Source organism: Podarcis erhardii, assembly GCF_964252035.2.
Source record: "Podarcis erhardii genome assembly, chromosome: 7".
Lineage (NCBI taxonomy): Eukaryota > Metazoa > Chordata > Lepidosauria > Squamata > Lacertidae > Podarcis > Podarcis erhardii.
The window spans coordinates 25,054,477-25,077,937 of record NC_138511.1 but is presented as its reverse complement, the minus strand read 5'-3'; the positions used below and the strand labels follow the sequence as shown (position 1 = coordinate 25,077,937).

The following is a 23,461-nucleotide window of genomic DNA, read 5'->3' as shown; positions in this document are numbered from 1 at the left end:
CATCATTAAATACTGGATGTCTTTTGCCAAATCACAACTCCCTTTTTTATATATATTTGCAGCTCCAAGGGAGGATAATGTGTCACCTTTCAGCACTTAAAAACAAATTTGCAAAACTTCTCAAATGCGACAGAAATGGAACAAATGCATGGCTAAATCTGAGCCCCCTTTTGAGCTTGAGACCAAGGCCATGTGGTCCTTCTGGCTGCTCCCCGGTTGGCCCTGCTACCAATCAGCAAGCAAGTGCGAAGACCAGTCTGATGATGCAGAAAAGACACAATGCAATCCAACCAGCCAGCTGCTTCTGGTTTAATTGGAATCTTGCTTTATGGTCGCACCCACCTCATAAACCATATAGCTTTTAAAGCACGTGGCATTTAAAGCCTATGGCTTCCACCAGGGAAGCCCAGGAACCGTAGTTCCCCCCTCGCAGAGCTATAATCCCCAGCAGCCTTTACAATCAACATTTGCTAGAAAGCCAACGGTTGGTTTGTCAGTGGAGAGAGGGCTGGACTCCTTCTTCATAGATAGGTTTGTGGCCCTTTGGAGGTCAGTGGGCTGCAGAGAAGGTTCTGCTTTCTCTTCGGCGCCTGGGCATCGAGGCAGGCGGCAGCGATCAGTAAGGCACCACCGGAAGTGGCACAAGCGGCGCCTGCGGCAGCCATCCAATAGGAGTAGCCAAGCTCGTAAGTCACGCCAGGGATGCCCAAGCTGACCTGAAAGAGAACTGAGATGGTGAGCGATCCCTTTTCTTTAAAAAACAACAAACAGGAAGCATTTTTATTAGGTATAGTAGGTGAAGAAATACCAAAGAGTGATCATAAATTGTTCATGTATGCTACTACTGCAGCAAGGACTCCTTTAGCCCCAAAATGGAAGCAACAAGAAGTACCAGCGATTGAAGAGTGGCAGATGAAAATGGTGGACTATGTGGAATTGGCAAAGCTGACCGGGAAAATCTGAAACCAGCGTGATCAAGCTTTCCTAAAAGGCTGGAGTAAATTTGCACAATATTTGAAGGATCATTGTAAACATTTACCAACACTAGTAGGGTTGTAAGAAATCTTGTAATGATAATGGTTATTACCTTTTTTATTTATTTGAACATGGAGATAAGTTGAATGAGAAATATGTAAAATGGAAGATGTATGAACGATATGATATATGGGTGAACTTTGAAAGCCATGAGACGGGAGGGAGGGAGGGAAGTTGATTCGGCTCAGAAGAGCAAAAAAACAATGTGGATAATAAGATTATGTTTAAATTTTGAAAATGGAAAAGCAATAAAAATATTACACACAAAAAAGAGAGATGGTGAGCAATCCCGGACACTCTGCAGGCATCAAACTGGGTGGGAGCAGCACATTTTAAAATAATGTGTTGATTACCATAAAAAAATTCTCACTTGTAGGGCTTTGCGGGTAGAAAGTCCCAGGTTCAAATCCTGACATCTCAGGTACTTCTGAGAAAGGCCTGAGACCCCAGGGAACTGCAGCCAGTCAAGGCAGGAGGTGGATGGGGAATGCCCTAAAGAATCCATGTAGCTTCCAAGACGTTCTATACTAAACTCCATTCCCATTGGGGAATGGCCACAACTGTGTGGTAGAGCACCTACTTTGCATGCAGGAAGGTCCCAGGTTCAAATCTAGCCATCGCCAAGCTGGGCAGGGAAAGACTCCCTTCATTGAGAGCTGGTGTCAGTCAGCTAGCAGACTCTGGCATAAGGCAGCTTCTGCCATATATCTCAGTTGGTAGAGCTCGAGACTCTTAATCTCAGGGTGGTGGGTTTGAGCCCCATGTAGGGCAGAAGATTACCACAAGGCAGGGGGTTGGACTAGACGACCCTCATGTGGTCCCTTGCAACTCTACAGTTCTATGATGCTTCTGTTCATATGTTCTTTTAGGCTACCTTACTTACCTCAAGCTTATACTTTTGAACGGTGTCGATGCCATACCACAGTGAAGCAACCACTCCAGAGAGCCCTGTGAAAGGGAGACCATTCCACATTAGAGTTTACAGCTGCCGTGGCTTCCTTAATAATAATAATAATACAGTGGTACTTTGGGTTAAGTACTTAATTCTTTCCAGAGGTCCGTTCTTAACCTGAAGCACCACTTTAGCTAATGGGGCCTCCCACTGCCGCTGCGCTGCCAGAGCACAATTTCTGTTCTCATCCTGAAGCAAAGTTCTTAACCCAAGGTAATATTTCTGGGTTAGCGGAGTCTGTAACCTGAAGCGCTGTAACCCGAGGTACCACTGTAATAATAATAATAATTTATTTATACCCCGCCCATCTGGCTGGGTTTCCCCAGCCACTGTGGGCGGCTTCTAACAGAATATTAAAATACTATAGTCTATTAAACATTAAAAGCTTCCCTAAACAAGGCTGCCTTCAGATGTCCTCTAATATCTCCTCTAAGGATAAATAGAATTTTAAGCTTTCTCTTTTTTTGAAAAATAGCTGTGCACACACCTCCGGCTGATGTGTATCCACCTAGCTAACTTTTATTACCACTGCAATAAATGGACAATGCCAACTTGGGCCCATGAATTTCAATGGGTCTATTCTGAGTAGGATCAACACTAGATTGACCTCCACTTCATACAGGGATCAGGGTGGGTTTTTATTTCATCTGCATTGAAAGGTGAACCTACCCACTTTTATTTTTACATTTCTATCCCACCTTTCCTCAATGGAGCTTAAGGTGGCCTACATTGTTCTCCAGCTGCTGATTATATCCTCAGAACAACCCTGTGAGGTAGTTTAGGCTAAAGGACAGTGGCTGGCCCAAGGTTATGCAGTGAGCTGAGGGATTCGAACCCAGGTCTCCCAGGTCTTAGTCCAACATTTCTAACCATTACGCTCTTAACCACATTGGCTTTCTAAAACAATTCAAGAATACAGCCATCCTTAGAAATTCGCACTTCACTGGATCTTGCAATGTATTTCTTGAGCTAAGTAATGTTTACAAAAGTGTATATGATATTGGGAAGGAGGAGAAAGCTACAAATGCATTATATTGGGGGGAAATTGCTCTGCAAAAAAAAAGGTGCGGATTAGGCAAAATTGGAAATGGTAAAAAAAAATATATGCGAATAGTAGGAGAAATGTGGACTACAATTGGGGGAAGGGGGAATGAGAGCCTGTGAAAAACCGAAATTGGCAGATGTGCCCATCCTTGGTGTCACACTGAATTCTGGAAGGGCAAGATCTCTTTGTCATATTCTAGAACATCATCCTATGAATCAGGGTCATATTCAGTGCTAGTCCTACTCTGAATAACAGCATGACCAACTTAGTTCAATGGGTCTGCTCAGTGCCAGATTTACGTATAAGCTAAACAAGCTATAGCTTAGGGCCCCACTCTCCCCCCCCCCCCAATTTAAAGGTCCATGAACTACCATATAGCATATATTCAACACAAAAAACAGTGACAATTTGTTGTTGACAAAGGACAGCTGGACATATAAAGGGCCCCATTACCTTCAGTAGCTTAGGGCCTCATCAAACCTAAATCCGGCCCTGGGTCTGCTCTGAGTAGGACTTAGTTGGAGACAACCCTATACTTCCACATATTACTCTCTTTCAACTTACATTTACTTATTTTGAGCAATCTGCACTGCTTCGTCATTACAGCTGTTCAGACTGTAAGAAGTTGCAGGTGCAGAGAGCCATAAATGTGGGATCGGGTTTAACCACCCCAATACCATTTTGAGCACAAATCATCATGAATGTGGAATAAAAGGGCATCTGGAGGGTTCCTCTGTTTTTTGGTTGCTGTTAAAGGCTTTAATGCGGGACTAATGTAAAAAGGAAGAGGAAGGAGGCACCCTACAAACAAGACTGTGGAAGGCAAGGTCTAGATCGAGTACTATTCTGCCCCAACCTGAAACAAGGCAAGGCTGTGCTTACCTCCTAAGAGGAACAGGATGCCAGCAGCCAGGGAGAACTTCTGTTTCTGAAGGACTCTGCTGCGCATTAGCTTGGTACATTTCATGCCAGCAATGAAGGGAGGTATGGCAGAAAGAGTCAGAAAGGCAGAGAGGATCACCAAGACCCGAGTGACCACGAGAACAGCTGGTGGGATGGGGTGAAGAATTGAGAGAGAACAAGACTTTAGAACATGGAAGGCACCTTGAAAGGAGATCAGAGTTTAATGGTAGACTGCAGGCAAATTTTGCTGTGGGGTTTCTGATGCTCACTTATTTAATAATGACAGCAACAACAACAAAATCTCTCCCCCTTCTCTCAAAAACCTCCTCTGGGTTAGAATAATAGAACTGTTGAGTTGGAAGAGACCACTAGGACCATCTAGTCCAACCCCCTGCAATGTAGGAATCTTTTGCCCAACGTGGGAAACTTCACTCCCAACATGGGTTGCCATATGGCTGGATTTTCCAGGACATTTAGCAATTTCCGTCTGGAGACTGGTGACCTGGACACCTTGTAACCTGACCACTGTTTGGCCATTGTTGTGACTTATGGAATAAACCCACTGGCAATAACTGAGCTGAGAGTCTTAGAACTGCATCTTTGACTGGGAGCCTCTGATCCCAGGTTCAATCCCCGAAAAACTCCAGGTGAGGCTGGGGGGAAACTGCTGTCTGAAACTTTGGAGAACCAGTGCCAGCCAGTGCTGGTATTATTGAGCTAGATGGACTAATGGTACAGGGCAGCTTCCTGTGTGTCCTGTCCACCTTTGCAACCTGCTCCAACTAGGTGGACCTGGTTTATTTTCCTCACCTGGATGCTCGCTGAGATAGGAGATCGGGATGTCACAGGTCCAGAGGTCAGCGACATTATCAAACACACACTCACTCCACAACCCCCGGCACCGGGCACTTAGCCCTACCGAAGACAGGGGGTCCTTGGCATCTTGCTAGAGAAGGGAAGAGAGAAGAAATGTTCTGTGCAGGAATGAGGCACCGCCGGGGTTTTTGTACAGACAGGTGAGGTGAAGTGAGATGGAGTTGAGTAGAAAGGTGTTGGTGGACTAACTCAGTTGTACCCAGGCTGCCCACCCCTCCAATTGGTTGGAGCCTCAGGATTGTGGCAGGAGGGAATCTGTCCCCTATTCGAGGATGGAAAGAACCTGAGGCTCTCCAGATGTGGTTGGACTCCCTGAAGCACCCTTCAGCCCCAAGCATGGCTAATGAACTGGGGTGGTGGGAACTGTAGTCAGTGGAGGCTGGTGCCCATGAGGTCTGGTAGGACAGAAGGTAGGGAGGCCAACAGTAGGTGGCACCAGAGGGCATGGCAGGCAGAGCCAACTCATTCTAGTTTTGTCCCCATTCCCCCCCTTGAGTTCAACGCTGAGACTAAGGAGGAAGATGAAGACACCCAGGACTACACTCTGGACTCGTTGTAAGAAAGAAGGAAGGTGAGCAGGGAGGAAGGATTGGGGGTTGGGTGGAGAGAGACTTCGAGAACTAATTTTTTAATTAGAGGTTCTTAAGCAGGGGCCTGCAGACCACGGGCTGTTGATGAACCCCATTCAGCGGGTCCACAGACCAGGACAGTTGAGAATATCATATTTTTAAGAGTCAGTGGAAGAAGATTGGAAAAAAATTAAAGTTTATCTTCAAAAATATTGTAAAATTAAGGATTGTTAGAAAGATGTTGGAAAAAGAAAATTATGTGGTTTTGGCAGAAATGATATAAAGGATTAAGTAAAAATGAATTGATGAAAGAGAGAACGTAAAATTACAGTAGATTAAAACAAATTATTAAGATAAAAACAAGGTTGGAAGGATTTGCTGAAATAACAATTTGAATTAGAATACAAAAATGGGAGGTGTGAGGAGGTCAAGGAAATAAGTAAAGGAAGAAAGCTATGTAAAGGCTCGATTTGTTCTTTTTCTTTTTTAAATGATTGTATTCTTTCTGTCTTTTTTATTTTTATTTTTTCTCTTTTTTTCTTTTTGTAACTTTTAAAATTTTGAATAAATATTATTTATAAAAAAAGAGAGAATATCATATTTTTTGCTCTATAAGACGCACCAGACCACAAGACGCACCTAGTTTTTGGAGGAGGAAACCAAGAAAAAAATAAATCTGAATCTCAGAAGCCAGAACAGCAAGAGGTATCACTGAAAGCAGCAATCCCTCTTGCTGTTCTGGCTTCTGGGATAGCTGTGCAGCCTGCATTCACTCCATAAGACACACACACATTTCCCCTTACTTTTTAGGAGGGAAAAAGTGAGTCTTATAGAGCAAAAAATACGGTAACTTCTTCACACAGTGCATAATCGGTGGAACTTGCTCCTGCAGGAGGCAGTGGTGGCCACCATACTTGGACAGCTTTCAAAGAGGATTAGAGAACCTCCTGGAGGAGAAGACGATCAATGGCTGCTATCCATGGTGGCTGCGTTCTGCCACCATGGTCAGAGGCATCAATGCTTCTGAATACCAGTGGCTGGAAAGCACAGGAAGGGGGAGAGGGTTCTTGTGCGCAGGTCCTGCAGGGCAGGTTTCCCATTTGAGGAATCTGGCTGACCGCTGTGAGAACAGGAGGCTGGGCCAGATGGGCTATTGGCCAGATCCAGTAGGCTCTTATGTTATCATGTTCTGACTGTCCTGTGTCTCAGGCACTCTCATCCTCACAGCCCCCACTCTCTCTTTTGTCTGTCTGTCTGTCTGTCTGTCTGTCTGTCTGTCTGTCTGTATCTTTCTCACACACAGGCAGCTCACTTTTATAAATATTAGTAAATACGTTTGACAGAGCAGGCTCCTGTGCATCCAACACCCGGAGAGGGCTGAGCAACGAAGAAAGGAAGAAGCGGCGATGGCTCCCGTGGCCAGTGTTTACCCAGCAAGGGCAAAGCTGGGGGCACTGGCCCCTCTTTATCAAAGTCACCAGAAGCAGGTTTGACCTTTCCAAGGAGTACACCGGCCCTTGCCGCTGCGGTATATTTTCCCCAGAGCTTAACGTTCCTATGGCAACCAGGCCTTGGGTTTGACAACAGCACAAGCCAAGCACCCCTCCAGTTCTTCTATCAATTTCTTCAGAGAGGGAAAGGGGGACCAAGAAAATTTTGTATGCTAGGATGAGGGAATGGCTCTGAAGCTGATCCAAGGTGAAGAATTTCCCAGAAGGACTTTGTGTCTTCGTCTTGTAGAACACAGTGCTAGATTGCCCAATGGACTGATTAAGCACATGTTTCAGGTACCAGCAAGGCAGGGGTGCACACACACACACACACACACACAAAATGTATTTCTTTTGGGAAGTAATTTAACATTTGAGATTTCCAAAAAATAAAAAACTTCTTCTGATGGGGAAAATCAGACCTTTGTTGGGCTTCCTTATTCTCCACTACTAATACTTCCCTCATTATTCCTCTTCTCTTTTTATTACTTATCTCCTCCTAAGCCAGGGAGTGTTCCTCCTAACACAGATCAAACTAATGTGAGGAAATCAGATCCTGTTGCGTGTCACAAATGACATACATACATGTGCATTTCAGCATACATACGAGTTCTGTGACATTACAAATACAGTGGTGCCTCGGGTTACATATGCTTCAGGTTACAGACTCCGCTAACCCAGAAATAGTACCTCGGGTTAAGAACTTTGCTTCAGGATGAGAACAGAAATCGTGCTCTGGCGGTGCAGCAGCAGCGGGAGGCCCCATTAGCTAAAGTGATGCTTCAGGTTAAAAACAGTTTCAGGTTAAGAATGGACCTCCAGAATGAATTAAGTACTTAATCCGAGGTACCACTGTAGTACAATTTTATTCTATGTTTCAGTATTGTTTTTATTTTTAATTGCACATGGCGGGGGGAGGCACCATAATCTTGTCAGTGCTTGGGACTTCTGCGATCTAGTGTACACTATCTACACCTTGCGTGGAGGAGAACAGCCCTGCAAAATCTGAAGAAGCGCAAAGGTTGGCTACATTGCACTTAACATCTCGTTTCGGAACTTAAAGTTTGCCTTTGGAAATTGAAATCAGACAGGTTTGTGCATCCCTACCCACAGATGAAGCAGGAAAAAATGAAAAGAACCAAGGAAACTAAAGGGCAGGTATTTGGCACAACACAGATTTTGATTCCCCCCCCCTTGCCCCCTTCCCAGCTTTAAAGTCCTCTTAATTTGTTTCTTACCCTCCAGCAATCTGCTCCGGCGCCCAGAACGAGAAGCAAAAAGCCCAGCCCTCCCAGTCCCATCGCCAGGATGTCTGTTGCCACTGCCATGCCCGGGATCTCCATTCCAGGCTCAACTGGGAATTTTCCTTCGCAGCACCCCCCCACACACACCACTTTTCTTCTTGGAACCTGTAGACCAGAAGGTGACCAGCAGATCTAAGTGGAAAGGACTTTGAGAGGGAAGCTGGTAAAAGCCAGCATGTTCCCCCTTGTGGAAATGGAAAGAACATGCGTTTTGGTTGGCGAAGTCAAACTGCTGTGTTAGCTGCATGATCAGACTGTCTCCAGGTACTTTGAGATCATCTGCAAGTGGTTACACCGGGGTTCAGGTTGCCAGGCTTCATGTCACATTTGCCACCTATGTGCTTAATCTGAATTACTTCACTATCCTACTGAATTTGTTTTGTTGTTGTTGTTGTTGTTGTTTTTTAGTCGTTTAGTCATTTAGTCGTGTCCGACTCTTCATGACCCCATGGACCAGAGCACGCCAGGCACTTCTGTCTTCCACTGCCTCCCGCAGTTTGGTCAGACTCATGTTTGTAGCTTCGAGAACACTATCCAACCATCTCATCCTCTGTCGTCCCCTTCTCCTTGTGCCCTCCATCTTTCCCAACATCAGGGTCTTTTCAAGGGAGTCTTCTCTTCTAATGAGGTGGCCAAAGTATTGGAGCCTCAGTTTCAGGATCTGTCCTTCCAGTGAGCACTCAGGGCTGATTTCTTTAGGAATGGATAGGTTTGATCTTCTTGCAGTCCATGGGACTCTCAAGAGTCTCCTCCAGAACCATAATTCAAAAGCATCAATTCTTTGGTGATCAGCCTTCTTTATGGTCCAGCTCTCACTTCCATATATCACTACTGGGAAAACCATAGCTTTAACTATACGGACCTTTGTTGGCAAGGTGATGTAGAATTTGTTCTAGAGTTATTCAATTGTTGATTTTGTCTTATAGGGATGTAGCTTCCCTCCCCAGCTATGCTATGCATTTTGATAGGAAAGGGTTTTAAAAATCTATTTGTGAGACTCTTTTTTGGCACAGTTTGTTATGGAAAAGGAGCATACATTCCGAATCACCTGGTAAAACCTCCATATGGATGGGGGGCTGTATAATAGGAACACATGAAGCTGCATCACACTGAGTCAGATCATTGATTCATCTAGCTCAGTATTGCCAACACGGACTTGGCAGCAACTGCCCAGGATTTCAGGCAGGGGCCTCTCCTGGGCTTACCTGGAGAAGCCAGAAGGGAATTGAACCTGGGACCTTTGGATGATGCTGTGCCACTGGGCTACAGCTCTTCCTCATCATCATTCTGGACAGGCCTGGATTTAGGTTTGATGAGGCCCTGAGCTACTGAAGCTAATGGTGCCCTTTATATGTCCAGCTGTCCTTTGTCAACAACAAATTGTCACTGTTTTTTATGTTGAATATATGCTATATGGTAATTTATGGACCTAATAGGTATCTAAAGCCATTTGCACGTAACAAAATGTGTATTTTATCAAAGTAATTGTTGAACTGAAATACAATTAAGAAGTATATTAATAGCGATATTTTAGGGAGCAGGCTAGCAGGCAGGGCCTATTACTTACATCATAGGAGCCTTGTTGTTGTATAATTATAATTATAATTATAATTATCATCATATATACTCCTGGTATTGAAAACAATTATAAAATTTATAGAGAAGAAATTTAAAACTGACATCCAATTAATCTCACTGTATTATATTAATCTTCTTATATCTTATAGTGTGGCGGTTTGTTTGATTTTTCTGTTATTTGTTTGTTTGTTCGTATGTTTGTTTACTTGTATGTATGTCTGTTTTTCATAAATGTATTTATTTTAAATTAATAAAGTTATATTAAAAACAAAGGAGGCCTGTTGTTTAGTCATGTCCGACTCTTCGTAGCTTCGAGAACACTGTCTAACCATCTCGTTTTCTGTCGTCCCCTTCTCCTTGTACCCTCCATCTTTCCCAACATCAGGGTCTTTTCCAGGAAGTCTTCTCTTCTCATGAGCTGGCCAAAGTACTGGAGCCTCAGCTTCACGGTTTGTCCCTCCATTGAGCACTCAGGGCTGATTTCCCTAAGAATGGTTAAGTTTGATCTTCCTGCAATCCATGGGACTCTCAAGAGTCTACACAACACAAAACACTGTTGCTGTATGTAGGTTTTATTTTATTTCTTTTTTTAATCTTATATTTTGGAAATGTACCTCTAGGGGTTTTTCCCCCTTTAATTTCTTTGGGGGGCCCCAAGAGAATGGGGCCCTAAGCTATAGCTTGTTCAGCTTATGCGCAAATCCGGCACTGATTCTGGAGTCAACAGAATCCAAACTTTCCTTTTCTTTTTTTTAGAAAAAGGGTTTTGTAGGGATACAATCCAGCGATTGCCTCGGTACCCAGTTCTCAGCAAACACCTCCCGTGCTGTCCAAAGCATACCTGAATCTGGATCCTCCCTCAGCAGAGAATTTTCCGTGTGTGTGCGCGCGCGCACGCCTCCCCTCCCGTCTTTCAACCAATCCATTTCCTGCCCTCCGCCGTTGGGTACCCGTGCAGCAGGATGCTGAATCGCATCCCTGGCTCCTGCCTCTTTAAGGCACGGGGTGGACGAGGTGGAGAGAAGGCGGATGCGTTTCTGCAGGGCTGGGGGAAAGGCAGGGCAGGAGACACAGTGACATCACCCAGCCTCCTCCCCAGCCAGAAACGCAGGATCCTAGTGCAGGGGGGCGGGAAGAGAGGGAGAGAGAGAGAGGACGGAGAGCGAGCCTGCCGCCGCCAATCCAAGGATCCCGGGGAAAATTGCAGGCATTATTGTAAAGATTATTTTTAATTCTTATTATTATTGGAAGGATGCTCCACCATCTATCCTAATACAGGTAAATCCATTTCCTACTGAATCATTGCCAGCCTGCTTCCTAAGATCTTTGAGACCAGGCCCTCCTTGCTAAAAGAGATGGGGTGGGCGCCGCCTTACCTGCCTGTTTTAGCTCCAAGAGGGATGGAGGGAGGGGGGTGTTTGAATGATGGTGGTTAAGAGAGGGAAATGTGGTGGAATTTTAAGGTGTGCTGTGGACTTTTGCCTTCACAGAGAGTGAACGGCAGTGACTGAGGGTTTTATCCCTCAGATTAGAATAATCCACTAGACTGAGCCTTAGCCTATGAGGGTGTTACTACATATTTATACTCAGGGCTCTTTTCCTGAATGTTAAGCTTTTTTCTTTTCTTTTTTTAAGTTTCTACTCTTTTGGATCCGGAGATAGAAGGACAAATGAATTTTCAGGTTTATTTCCCCACCCCCTGTTAAGTTTCTAGTCCTTTTTGGTCCCAGATATATCAGTGAAGATGAATTTTCAGTTTTATTTTTGTTAAGTTTCTGGTCCCTTTGGTTGCAGAGGTATAAGGCAAAAAAAATTTAAAAAGAAATATATGGGCTGTATTCTAGCTTGTTGCCCAGCAAATCTGCCCATTTTCCAGTCTTCTAATCAATGAGTGAAAAGGTGTTGGGATAACAAATTGATGAATGTAAGAGTGCAATTATTATTATTATTATATATGTTACCGTTAAGAATTTATTCCAGGTAATGTTTTGTAAAGAGGAGAGACTGAGCATAAGTGGAGTACAATGATGAGTTTATGAGACTAGGACTGGGAAGACTCAGGGTCAAATTCCCACTCAGCCACTGGGTGACTTGGGGCCAGGAACTTATCTCTCAGACTGGCCTACCTCACAGGGCTGTTGTGGGCATAAAACGGAAGCTGCCTTGAGGTATTTGGGGGAAGGGCTTGATAAAAAGGTGTTGTGTATTTTATCATGCTTACCTGACAACATGCGGTTGTATCTCTGTGAATTAACTCCATTCACACTTTTTGCACACAGCCCCGGAATCATTTGATGAAGTTATGTCATAAAACTATGGGGAACAAAACTATGATGAACAAAGTTTAATGATGTGTGGGCGAACTGGTAAAAAAGCCACCATGATCCGTTGCTTCGTAGGTCACATCTGCACCATAAAGTTGAGTGCTTGGCTTCCCCCAAAGGATCCTGGGGGTTGCAGTTTACCGCTCCCGACAGTTCCCAGAATTCCTTGGCAGAAGCAATGGGCAGAATTCAACAGCACTCTGTCAGTGCAAGCATTTCCCTCTCTACTCCCCCTGAGTTCTGCTTTGGGGGGTTCTCCTGACCCCACAGAACTGAATTAGGGCAGGGGTGTGGGGGTATATACAGGCAAAGGAGAGCAGGAGAAAGCTCCATTTCAGTGGAGCAGGGCTTCCCCAACTTGTGTCTCCAGCTCTTTTTGGACTACAACTCCCATCATCCCTAGCTAGCAGCACCTGTGGTCAGGGATGTGTGGGATGTAACATCACAAAAGCAGCCAAATACAACATTTCCTGTTGTCCCAGAGTGTACACACAGGGGAATGTTGCTCCAGCCAGGAGGACTTCCTGTCACACCTGGTCTGGAGCATCCTCTCCCCCTGCGTGTGTGACCAGGTAGATGGGCGTGACCCTGGCAGACCTCATAAAAGGGCTGGTCACGCAGCCATCTTCCCTTTTTCACCCTTCTCTCTTGATATGCTCTTTTGCTGTGTGCTGGCTCTCAGTCAGCAGCACACGGGCTCATCCCTCACAAGAGCATGAACCCAAACCTTTCTCTGTTAACTGCAACTAAAAGCTAAAGCCTCCCTTCAGTATCATACTGTGAACTGAATGTAAGTAAACCTTATCATTACAGTGGTACCTCGGGTTAAGAACGTAATTCGTTCTAGAGGTCTGTTCTTAACCTGAAAATGTTCTTAGCTTGAAGCACCACTTTAGCTAATGGAGCCTACCGCTGTTACCGTGCCGCTACCACGTGATTTCTGTTCTCATCCTGAAGCAAAGTTCTTAACCTGAGGTACTATTTCTGGGTTAGCGCAGTCTGTAACCTGAAGCGCCTGTAACCCCAGGTACCACTGTACTTTAGAAAAGAGGACTGTTGTGCCATTACAGTGGTACCTCGGGTTAAGAACTTAATTCGTTCCAGAGGTCCATTCTTAACCTGAAACTGTTCTTAACCTAAAGCACCACTTTAGCTAATGGGGCCTTTCGTTGCCGCTGTGTGATTTCTGTTCTCATCCTGAAGCAAAGTTCTTAACCCGAGGTAATATTTCTGGGTTAGCGGAGTCGGTAACCTGAAGCGTCTGTAACCTGAAGCGTATGTAACCCAAGGTACAATTGTATTGTTTTTACGAGGGAACAGAGGGAATTTACCAGGAACAATCCAATCTGGACAAGCCAGACTGGATTGCTTAACTCAAAAGGTTCTAACGGATCTATCAATTAGCTTCCTGCTATGTACAAGGGAATGTGCCCTGCTACTAGCTCACTAGTGAGAGTGAGGAAGGTTGATACTAATCAATATATCCTCTCCTACTATCCTCAACATTCCCACAGGAATGATGGGAACTGTAGTCCAAAACCAGCTGGAGACCCAAGTTTGGGTAACTTTGCACTAGAGAAACTCATTGTGCTGGCTCAAAGCTAGCACAGCTGTTTTGTTGACTGTGACCCAACGTGCTTTAAAAGTATGGTTTGGATGTGACCGATGCCACGTTGCAGAATACCCCTGCCCAAAACAAAAACCCCAAACCCCAAACCCCACCTGTAGACTTGGGATGGATGTCCACTTGTCATGTAGTCCAACCCCTTGCTCTGCAGGAAGGCAGATCTGTGCAGCTGAAACTTCCACTCCTTATTGCAAGCCTGTCTGATTTAGGGCAGCTGGAAAATGTTGCCAGTAATAAGTAAAGATAAAGTGCCAGCTTTTCTTCATAGGCAAAATCCACGATGATTCCTCCCACCACGGCGAGCCCTTCCAGCGACGCCCTCTTCCCCACGTTGTCATCTCAGGAACTGTGGAGGTCCCAGGTGGCAGGGTATGCCGGATCCGTCACCCGCCACATCAGCCACCGGGCCAACAACTTCAAGCGGCACCCAAAGAGGAGGAAACACATCCGGCCTTCCCCTCCCCCGCCGCCCAACACCCCTTGCCCCATCGACCAGGTCCACTTTAGCGAGATCCACCCGCAGAGGTCCTTCTGGGAACTGTTGTTCAATGGGTGCATTCTCTTCGGGATCGAGTTCAGCTACGCCATGGAGACCGCCTACGTGACGCCTGTCTTGCTCCAGATGGGCTTGCCAGATCAGCTGTATGGAATGGTCTGGTTCATCAGCCCAATATTGGGTGAGTGCTGGGGCCCCGGTCCTCAGGAAGAGAGGTTAACTGCTCTGGGAACTGGTGGGACTTGGCAAAGCAAACCGTGGCTGGGTTGTATCCAATGCTAGTTCTACTTAGTCAACAGTCCATTGAGGTCAATGGAGGCAGCCAGCTCAGTGTCATTCATTCTGATGGGTCTGCTCTGAGAAGGGCTTGGTTGCATGGACTTGCGATGTTCCTAAGGGCAATCCCCTCCTACTGGTCCCCAGTCACAGGCTGAACTGGTGCCACCCAACACAGATTGGCCTTTAGCTGAGACCTCTGTCTTGCTCTCCCTGGTCAGAAAGTGCTGAATGACACTCTTCTTTCCAACTCTCTCTCTCTCCCTCCCTCTCTCTCTTTTTGGCAATATAATTTTTTATTGAAATTTTCAAACATGTTCACAGTAAATTCCATATCCAATGATTACCGTACATTGTTTCATAAATCCCCCCCCCAACAGTGTTTCCACTGAAACGTTTTCTACTGTATTATATCTTTAACTATTACTAAAAGTTTCTCCATTTACTGTTATCTTGGCGTTTTCCTTCTGTTGCTTTTATCTCGAATCCTGCTGATGATTTCATTTGACTATGGTGGTTTATTTTTTTTTAAAATTGTTCCCAAAAGGCCTCCATTCTTTTGTGATAAGTTTGTCATTTTTATCTTTAAATTTTGCTGTCATATTTGCCATTTCTGCATCTGAAGGCAGCCCTGTTTAGGGAAGTTTTTAATATTTGATGAATTATTGTATTTTAATCTTTTGTTGGAAGCCACCCGGAGTGACTGGGGAAACCCAGCCAGATGGGTGGGGTATAAATAATATAAAATAAATAAATAAATAAATAAATAAGTAAATGAAATTATTTTAGAAGCCATTCCTTTTTTGTCGGAACCTTCTCTTCTTTTCATCTCTGTGATTATAATATTCTAGCTGCTGTTTTCACATACATAAATAGTTTAGTCATCTTCTTTGAAACTTCTGTCCCTATTATACCTGCAAGGAAAGCTTCCAGTCTTTTGGGAATAACCCATTTAAACATTTTCTTCATTTCATTATATATCATTTCCCAAAAGACTTTAGCTTTTTTTGCCCCCCCTTTTTTTTACATTTCCACCACATATGGGGGAATGGCCCATCTCCCTTCTTCTCTCTTCCAGGTTTCCTGCTGCAGCCCCTGCTGGGAGCCTGGAGCGACAGGTGCACTTCACCTTTTGGACGGAGGAGACCCTTCATCCTGGTCCTCGCAATTGGTAAATACAGTCATACTTTGGGTTTCAGCCGCTTCAGGTTGCGTTTCTTCGGGTTACGGACCGCCAAAACCCGGAAGTAACCTGTTCCGGGTTTTGGCGGTCGTGCATGAGCAGAAGAGCTAAATTGTGCTTTGCACATGCACAGAAGCGCCGAATCGTAAACTGCGCGTGCACAGATGTGGGTTGCGAACACTGTGGGTTGTGAATGTGCATCCCGCACGGATCACGTTCGCAACCCGAGCGTCCACTGTAGATGCTTTGTTTGACCCAACTCCCCCAACCGTTCTTCATAAGGCTTGGTTTCCAGATCCAAGGCAGCATTTACAACTGTTGTTCCATCTGCCACTGGCCATGTGACCCCTGGAAAGTTGCCCAGAAGGGAACGCAACCAATCTGTGGCTCATGAAAAAGTACCAACTTGAACCCGAGCCTTCTTTGCTGTTTTCTGACTGCCTTGATTTGGTTCCTCGTTCCTCCTCAGGGGCATTGTTGGGCCTTTCGCTGATGCTGAACGGCAGGGATATGGGCACGGCCTTGACCGACACTGTGAGTGACCACAAGTGGGGAATTGCGTTCACCATCTGCGGAGTCATTCTGATGGACTTCTGTGCTGACTCTGCGGACAACCCCAGCCACGCCTACATGATGGATGTGTGCAGCCCATCGGATCAGGACCGAGGACTCAACATGCACGCGCTGCTAGCTGGTGAGGTTTTCGGCATATCGGCAGTGGCAGTGCTGGGCATTTGCTTATTTTCAGGATTTAGACCTGGCCCTCTAGCTGAAAAGACGCCCAGAGCGGCTGCTGAGACAGTTCTGCCCCTCACAAACTGAAATGTCACAACAAGCAAGGAAAAAGGGAATGGGAGGGAGGAGGAAAAAGCAAACTGGAGGATAAGATCTTAAATGTACAGTGGTACCTCTGGTTACATACTTAATTCATTCCAGAGGTCCGTTCTTAACCTGAAACTGTTTTTAACCTGAGATACCACTTTAGCTAATGGGGCCTCCTGCTGCCGCCGTGCCGCTGCTGCCCAATTTCTGTTCTTATCCTGAAGCAAAGTTCTTAACCCGAGGTACTATTTCTGGGTTAGCGGAGTCTGTAACCTGAAGCGTATGTAACCTGAAGTGTATGTAACCCGAGGTACCACTGTAGTTGGTGATTTTTTAGTGTTCTGATGACATAACACATATTATTTTGCTGTAAAGTGTGAGCCAGAATAGTGTATGGGAGATCTGGGTTCAAATCCACACTTCGCTTGGCACCCTTGGGTCTGCTGGTATCTCTGAGCTCAGCCTACTTCACAGGGTGGCTGGGTGTGTGCAGAACTATGTATGCTGCCTTGAGCTTAACTAAACTGAAGTCATTTAAATAATCCTTATAGCCAGTGCTTTTTTCCCCTAAACAAATGTTTAGGAGTACTCTCATTTTCCTACTCATATTGAAATACTGCCCCACAATGAGGCCAGACTTAGATTCTCAAAATGTTTAGGGGTACGTGTACCCCCAGAAAAGAAAAAAAGCACTGCTTACACCAACACTGAAAGATAGGTCTGCATTATTATGCATTATCAGATGGGCAGATAAAGCTAAGAGGAAGAAAATGTGGGTCTAAGGACATCTAGGCATACTCATGGCAGAGGTGAGACTTGAGCTGGGCAATTTTATGATTCATCGTAGCTCAGCCTCTTAAGTCTCTGGGCATTTATGTATTACATTTATACCCTACCTCTCCTCCAAGGATCTAAAGGTGGTGTCCGTGGTTCTCCCCCATCCATATTATTCTAACCCTGTGAAGGGGGTTAGGCTAAGAGACTGCATGGCCCAGACTCCAGGTCCTAGTCCGACACACTAACCACTAAACCACACTGCCTCTCCGAGTGCATCTCCAAATAGGGCTGTGAGAGAACTCTACAATCATGGAATCGTAGCATTGGAAGTGACCCAACAGGTCATCCAGTCCACCCCCTGTTTGAAAGCCTGGAGAGCTGCTGCCTGACAGTGTAGGCAATACTGAGCTAAATGGACCAATGGCCTGAACTGTCATAAGGCAGCTTCGTAAGTGCCTGTGAGAGGCGATTTCAACTTTGTTCTCTTCCCCCCTTGGCAGGTCTCGGAGGTGGCTTTGGCTACGTTGTGGGAGGAATCAACTGGGACCACACTGGCTTCGGCAGGGCGGTAGGGGGCCAGCTCCGGGTCATTTACATTTTTACCTCAATCACGCTGACACTAGCGACTGCCTTGACTTTGGTCAGTATTCCCGAAAGGCCCTTGCAGTCTTTCAGCAAGCTGAAGAAGGTGATGAAGAGCCCCAACTTCCCTCTTCCTCCTTCGCCGCCCCTTCTCTTCGAGGACTGCGGGAACGAAAACCTCGCGGCCCAGAACCCCGTCCGTTTGTACGCCAGTTTCACGAGCCCCATTTCCCCACTCAGCCCCCTCACGCCCAAGTACGGCAGCCTCATCAGCCGGGACAACTCCTTGACGGGGCTGAGCGAGTTCGCCTCATCTTTCGGGACCTCGAATATCGACAGCGTGCTCATTGACTGCTTCACGGCAGGGCACGATGGCTACTTGAGCATCCCGGCTAGCTTGCCCCGGCAGGGCATAAGCGTCAGCCTCCCTAGGGCCCCCGAAGGATTCCACTGCCATGAAAGTGCCGCCTTGGAAGCAGGAGAGAATGTCGGGGTGCTTGGGCCAGAGGGCGACTGCCTGAGGGTGGGTTCCCTGGACGCAATAAAACCACGGTCGTCGGGAATCCTGAAAAGACCGCAGACTTTAGCCATCCCGGATATTATCACAGGGAATCTCCCCGAGAACAGTAGGAGAAGGAACGTAACCTTCAGCCAACAGGTGAGTGGTGAAAATGGTTATTTAGTAGTCAAGTTCAGCAAAAGGCCCCTGCAACTTGTTAGAAGCTTCCTTCTTGCTGATTCTGTCTATAATGGTTTCCAGATTGGTTCAGCTGTTTAATCAACCTCCTCTCTTATCCTTAATAGGTTAAATCCTGCTCCATAGGGTGGAGCTTTGGCCGCTGATTCCCTCCCATTATTCCTGTTCTCCTGCAATGAAATGTTTTGTTCTTGTGGGGAACAGGGACTTACTTAATTATGGGGTAATAAAGGGGCAATTCATCAGTTTACGCTGGGCTGAACTGCACAGAAAGCCATTGAAAGCCAAAGGCGGGTGGAGGAAGTTTCTAATTAAGGGTACAGTATCCCTGAAAAGCTCAACAGCATTTTCCACACAGACATGCTGGGGGTGCACAAGTGCATCTTACTGGGGAAACATCACTATAAATCAAGTCTGGGGAAAAAGATGAGCAGAGGAGGAGGAATATCTTACTCCGGAGCTATGCCAGAGACGTTTTGCTCTTCCTGCTCAGTTCCCGTTCCAGGTTGCTTGTACGTTTTTGTATGCCGACCAGGGCATCCTCTTTGTGGTGCAGGTAGCAAACATTTTGCTGAATGGGGTCAAGTACGAGAGCGAATTGAACGGATCGAGCGAACTGTCTGAGCAGCCACTTTCAATGAAGCTCCTTTGCTCGACCATCTGCCGGATGCCCAAACCCTTGAGGAACCTCTGCATCAATCACTTCCTAGGTAAACCTGTGAGTTGCTCCTGCTTTTGGCTATATTTGCACATTTGTGGTCCCAAGACTTCACAATGCCTCCAAAGCAGTGGTTTTGCAGAACCACTTGCTGGTCTTCAACGTTTGCCCAAGATGAGGCCCCGATTTTGGCTGACTGCTGCCAAACAGAGCTATTGGATAAAATGTGTCTGTCTGTATGTGTTTTAAAACCTATTACCCGTAGTGGACAAAATACATTTTCTGGGCACCTGAAACTGTCTGCACAGGGATGGGAGGCTCTGTCCATTTTGATTCTCTCAGCTCCTTATATTTTTCCAATCTTAAATTCAGTTCTCCAATTTTTGCAGCTATTTGCATTCAAATAATGATTTTAAAAAATGGACACATCTTTAAATGCACACTTTCCCATAATACGTGCATGTCTGTATATATTGTTGTGAGAACTGCAATGCAGAATGTGGATAAGTATGAATTGTGAAGGATAGTTGTGTTTTGGCTCGCATATTATTTAAGCAAGTGAAAATTTGGCAGATTCATCTTCAAATGTGTACTGAGCTGAGTTTCTCCTTTATCCTTTTGTTGGTTTTTATTTGCACCCCATTCAAATTATTATTTGCCACTTTCACAGTTATTTGTTGGATGCGTGACACTGGCTGATTTAGTTTAAGCATGCTGTCTTGATTGTTCTGGAAAAGCCATTTCCCGGATAGCATGGAAGAGAGAGGAACACACGAAAGAGTTGAGGGTTAAAAGAATCTACAGCCTTTTTGGCCTTACAATTTCAAACTAGTGGGGAGAACCTTAGGGATGCAACCTGGTACCTAATTCATAGTAGAGACTATATTGTCAATTAGCAAATGTTAACAACAGTGCCAGCATTGTGGAATGGGTGAGACTGCAAGTTAAATGGTAGTGGTGCCATCAGAAAAACTTCAGGGCAGATGTCAAAGAGCCCCATGCAAGTAGGGACTGGCTTTCTGCAAGGGTTAATCAATTTTCATTTTTTATTTTTTTTAATACAAATCACTGCTTCTCTATACAGCCCCGGGGTTGCCATGTCCTTGGAAGCAGGCTGCCTTGCATAACGGCTGCTTGATTTTCTCGCCTTCCAAACTGTGCCGCCTCCTTCACTGTCTTCCAATTCCTCCCCCAGGCTGGCTCTCCTTCGAAGGGATGCTCTTGTTCTATACCGACTTCATGGGGGAAGTGGTCTTCCAAGGGGACCCCAAAGCCCCTCACGATTCTGCAGAGTATCAGAAGTACAACGCCGGAGTCACCATGGGCTGCTGGGGCATGTGTATCTATGCGTTCAGCGCCGCCTTCTATTCAGGTACAAAACCTCTCCGGCCTTCTCCATGGAGACCTTTTTTTGCAGGGCACATGCTGTCTGGTTTTGGACATCGCCGTGGCTTTGTGTAACATCTGCGCACATTCATGTATGTGAATGCATAAACACATGGGGCTGATGCTCCTACTCAGCTTGCCCTTCCCACCCACCCCTGAACCCCCTGCCCACAGCCCACCTCCCCTTAAGGTAAAGGTAAAGGGACCCCTGACCATTAGGTCCAGTCATGACTGACTCTGGGGTTGCGCCGCTCATTTCGCTTTACTGGCCGAGGGAGCTGGCATACAGCTTCCAGGTCATGTGGCCAGCATGACTAAGCCACTTCTGGAGAACCAGAGCAGCACACGAAACACTGGAGCGGTACCTATTTATCTACTTGCACTTTGATGTGCTTTCGAACTGCTAGGTTGGCAGGAGCAGTGACTGAGCAACGGGAGCTCACCCCGTTGTGGGGATTCGAACTGCCGACCTTCTGATCTGCAAGTCCTAGGTTCAGTTGTTTAACCCACAGTGCCACCCGCGTCCCTCCCCCTCCCCTTACTCCTTGCCAAAGATACTCTGCTGAGCCTAGAATGAAAGATGGCCCCAGGCGTGCCTTCCTGGGGAGAGTATTCTGCAAGCATCCCCCTTTCTTCTTGACAAACCTTTGAAGCTTGCCCATGCCACCCTGACACCCTCTCTCTCTCTCTCTCTGCCCTGCTGCTGCAAGCCCAGATTCGCCACTCTCCACTTCTGTCAATAGGCAGGGAGTTCCAAAGGGTGGGTGCTGCCACACCAAAACAACAATTTCCCAAACACGATGGCAGGGCTGGGGGAACTGTGGCCCCCCAGACATTGCTGGGCTCCAGCTCCCATCACCCCATGTTTGAAAGCAACATCTGGATTCCCCACTCACTGTTATGGCAGGCTACAGTCCAACATGCATGTAAATAGCAGCAGTTTTAAATCATAGGGTTGTAGACTTGGAAGGGACCCAGAGGGTCATGTAGGCCAACCCCCTGCAATGGAGGAATCTCAATCATATACGAGATGGCCATCCAACCTCTGTCTTAAGAGCACTGTAGAGAAAGTGCCAAAACAGATGATGATGATGAAGAAGAAGAGTTTGGATTTGATATCCTGCTTTATCACTACCCAAAGGAGTCTCAAAGCGGCTAACATTCTCCTTTCCCTTCCTCCCCCACAACAAACACTCTGTGAGGTGAGTGGGGCTGAGAGACTTCAGAGAAGTGTGACTAGCCCAAGGTCACCCAGCAGTTGCATGTGGAGGAGCGGAGATGCGAACCTGGTTCCCCAGATTACGAGTCTATCGCTCTTAACCACTACACCACACTGGCTCTCATGAATGTTTAAAGTAGAGGTGACGCCCATCATTACTGAACGTTAGTATTACTGGCAGAGGGTGAAGGAAGTTGGAGCCTCACAACTTCTAGAGGGTCTCCCATCTCCCCCCGCCCCGCCCCGCCCCCGCATTGAAGTTATATAATAAACAACAACAACAACAATTTATTATTTATACACAACAACAACAACAATAATAATAACAATAATTTATTATTTATACCCCACCCATCTGCCTGGGTTTCCCCAGCCACTCTGGGCAGCTTCCAACAGAACACTAAAATACAATCACCTGAGTTGCCCCTCAGGCCACAGCAAAACGCACCGGATCTGCTCGAGAGAATAGTCAATGTCCTTCCTTTTCATTCCACAGCCTCCCTGGAAAAACTGGAGGAATATTTCAGCATCCGCACGCTGTATTTTATAGCCTACCTCGCCTTCGGGCTTGGCACAGGACTGGCGACGCTGTCGCGGAACGTCTACGTCATTTTATCGCTGTGCGTCACTTACGGGATTTTGTTTTCGACACTCTGCACGCTTCCGTACTCGCTGCTGTGTGACTACTACCAGAGTAAAAAGGTGAGCCTCGGGTTTGGCAGCCCCCAATGTATCGCTTGGGGGGGGGGTTTCCATCTCACGGGTATCAAAAATATACTGGCACTGTGGGTCGAGGGACGTAGAGGAAGGAAGGGGAACCTGCGGCCCTCCAAAATGGCTGTCCTCCCTGCCTTCCGTCCCACCACTCCCAAGGGGTACCAGAAACTGTTTTCCAACCACAGGCTTTTTCCCCTGTCCCCTGAACAGTTCGCGGGATCGAATGAAGACGGCACCAAAAGAGGCATGGGGGTGGACATTTCCCTCCTGAGCTGCCAGTATTTCCTGGCGCAGATCCTCGTCTCCATAGTGATGGGGCCTTTGACAGCTGCCGTGGGCAGCGCCAATGGGGTGATGTACTTTTCCAGCGTGGTCTCCTTTGTCGGCTGCCTGTATTCGTCCCTCTGCGTCATCTACGAGATCTCGCCAGGCGAGGAAATGGCCGAGGAGCAACAGCCGCTGATTCTGAGCACGTGAAGCTGGCGCGGGGAGGGGGATCACGCGTCGCGGTGCTGTGCGAGAGACAGTGGAAGGGGGAGGGGACCACGGAGCTGTGCCCTTAATAAACAAAAACCACACATGACTCCTTTTGATGTCTTTAAGTGAAGGAGAGGAGTGGCAACCTCAGAAATGCAATCCTGCTCATGTCTACTTAGAAGCAAGTCCTGCTGAGTTCAGTGGGGTTCATTCCCAAGTAAATAGGTCTAGGGTTGAAGTCCAAGGATGCTCCTAGGTTGTCAATGCTCTGTGAGAGGGAATCAAGCATGTGAGAGGGTTCAAGTACTCGACAAATCCACTGAAGTTAAGGGAGCTTTTTTGTAGGTTGGAAAGTGTGTTAACCAAAAGGGAGCAGTTCCCTCCAGGCATCTTTCTTATTCTGTATTCAATTGTAGAATTGGAAGGGACTCCCGAGGGTCATCCAGTCCAACCCCCGGCAACGCACGA

The 23,461-nt window shown here is 46.4% G+C and overlaps 2 protein-coding genes across 4 annotated transcripts; one reads left to right on the top strand and one right to left on the bottom strand.

The window, feature by feature from the left end:
• Positions 1-161: 161 nt before the first annotated feature.
• Positions 162-8,240, bottom strand: LOC309346975 (claudin-16-like). 2 transcript variants are annotated; one of them, XM_081871381.1, is made up of 5 exons: positions 6,693-6,867; positions 4,746-4,881; positions 3,915-4,079; positions 1,919-1,983; positions 162-716 (listed from the first exon to the last, which is right to left on the bottom strand). In XM_081871381.1, exons 1-5 carry the CDS (start codon positions 6,738-6,740, stop codon positions 522-524), a joined length of 609 nt encoding a protein of 202 aa, XP_081727507.1. In that variant the 5' UTR covers positions 6,741-6,867; the 3' UTR covers positions 162-521. The 2 variants fall into 2 exon arrangements, with proteins under 2 accessions (XP_081727507.1, XP_081727506.1); XM_081871380.1 differs by lacking the exon at positions 6,693-6,867 and adding an exon at positions 8,109-8,240 and having other exon boundaries at positions 164-716.
• A 2,387-nt stretch (positions 8,241-10,627) lies between these two features.
• On the top strand, positions 10,628-23,108 carry SLC45A1 (solute carrier family 45 member 1). Of its 2 annotated transcripts, none has more exons than XM_081870959.1 (9): positions 10,628-10,967; positions 13,972-14,380; positions 15,554-15,646; positions 16,128-16,352; positions 17,758-18,497; positions 19,093-19,246; positions 20,390-20,566; positions 22,296-22,501; positions 22,727-23,108. In XM_081870959.1, exons 2-9 carry the CDS (start codon positions 13,984-13,986, stop codon positions 22,991-22,993), a joined length of 2,259 nt encoding a protein of 752 aa, XP_081727085.1. In that variant the 5' UTR covers positions 10,628-10,967; positions 13,972-13,983; the 3' UTR covers positions 22,994-23,108. The 2 variants fall into 2 exon arrangements, with proteins under 2 accessions (XP_081727085.1, XP_081727084.1); XM_081870958.1 differs by having other exon boundaries at positions 10,628-11,030.
• Positions 23,109-23,461: the final 353 nt, after the last annotated feature.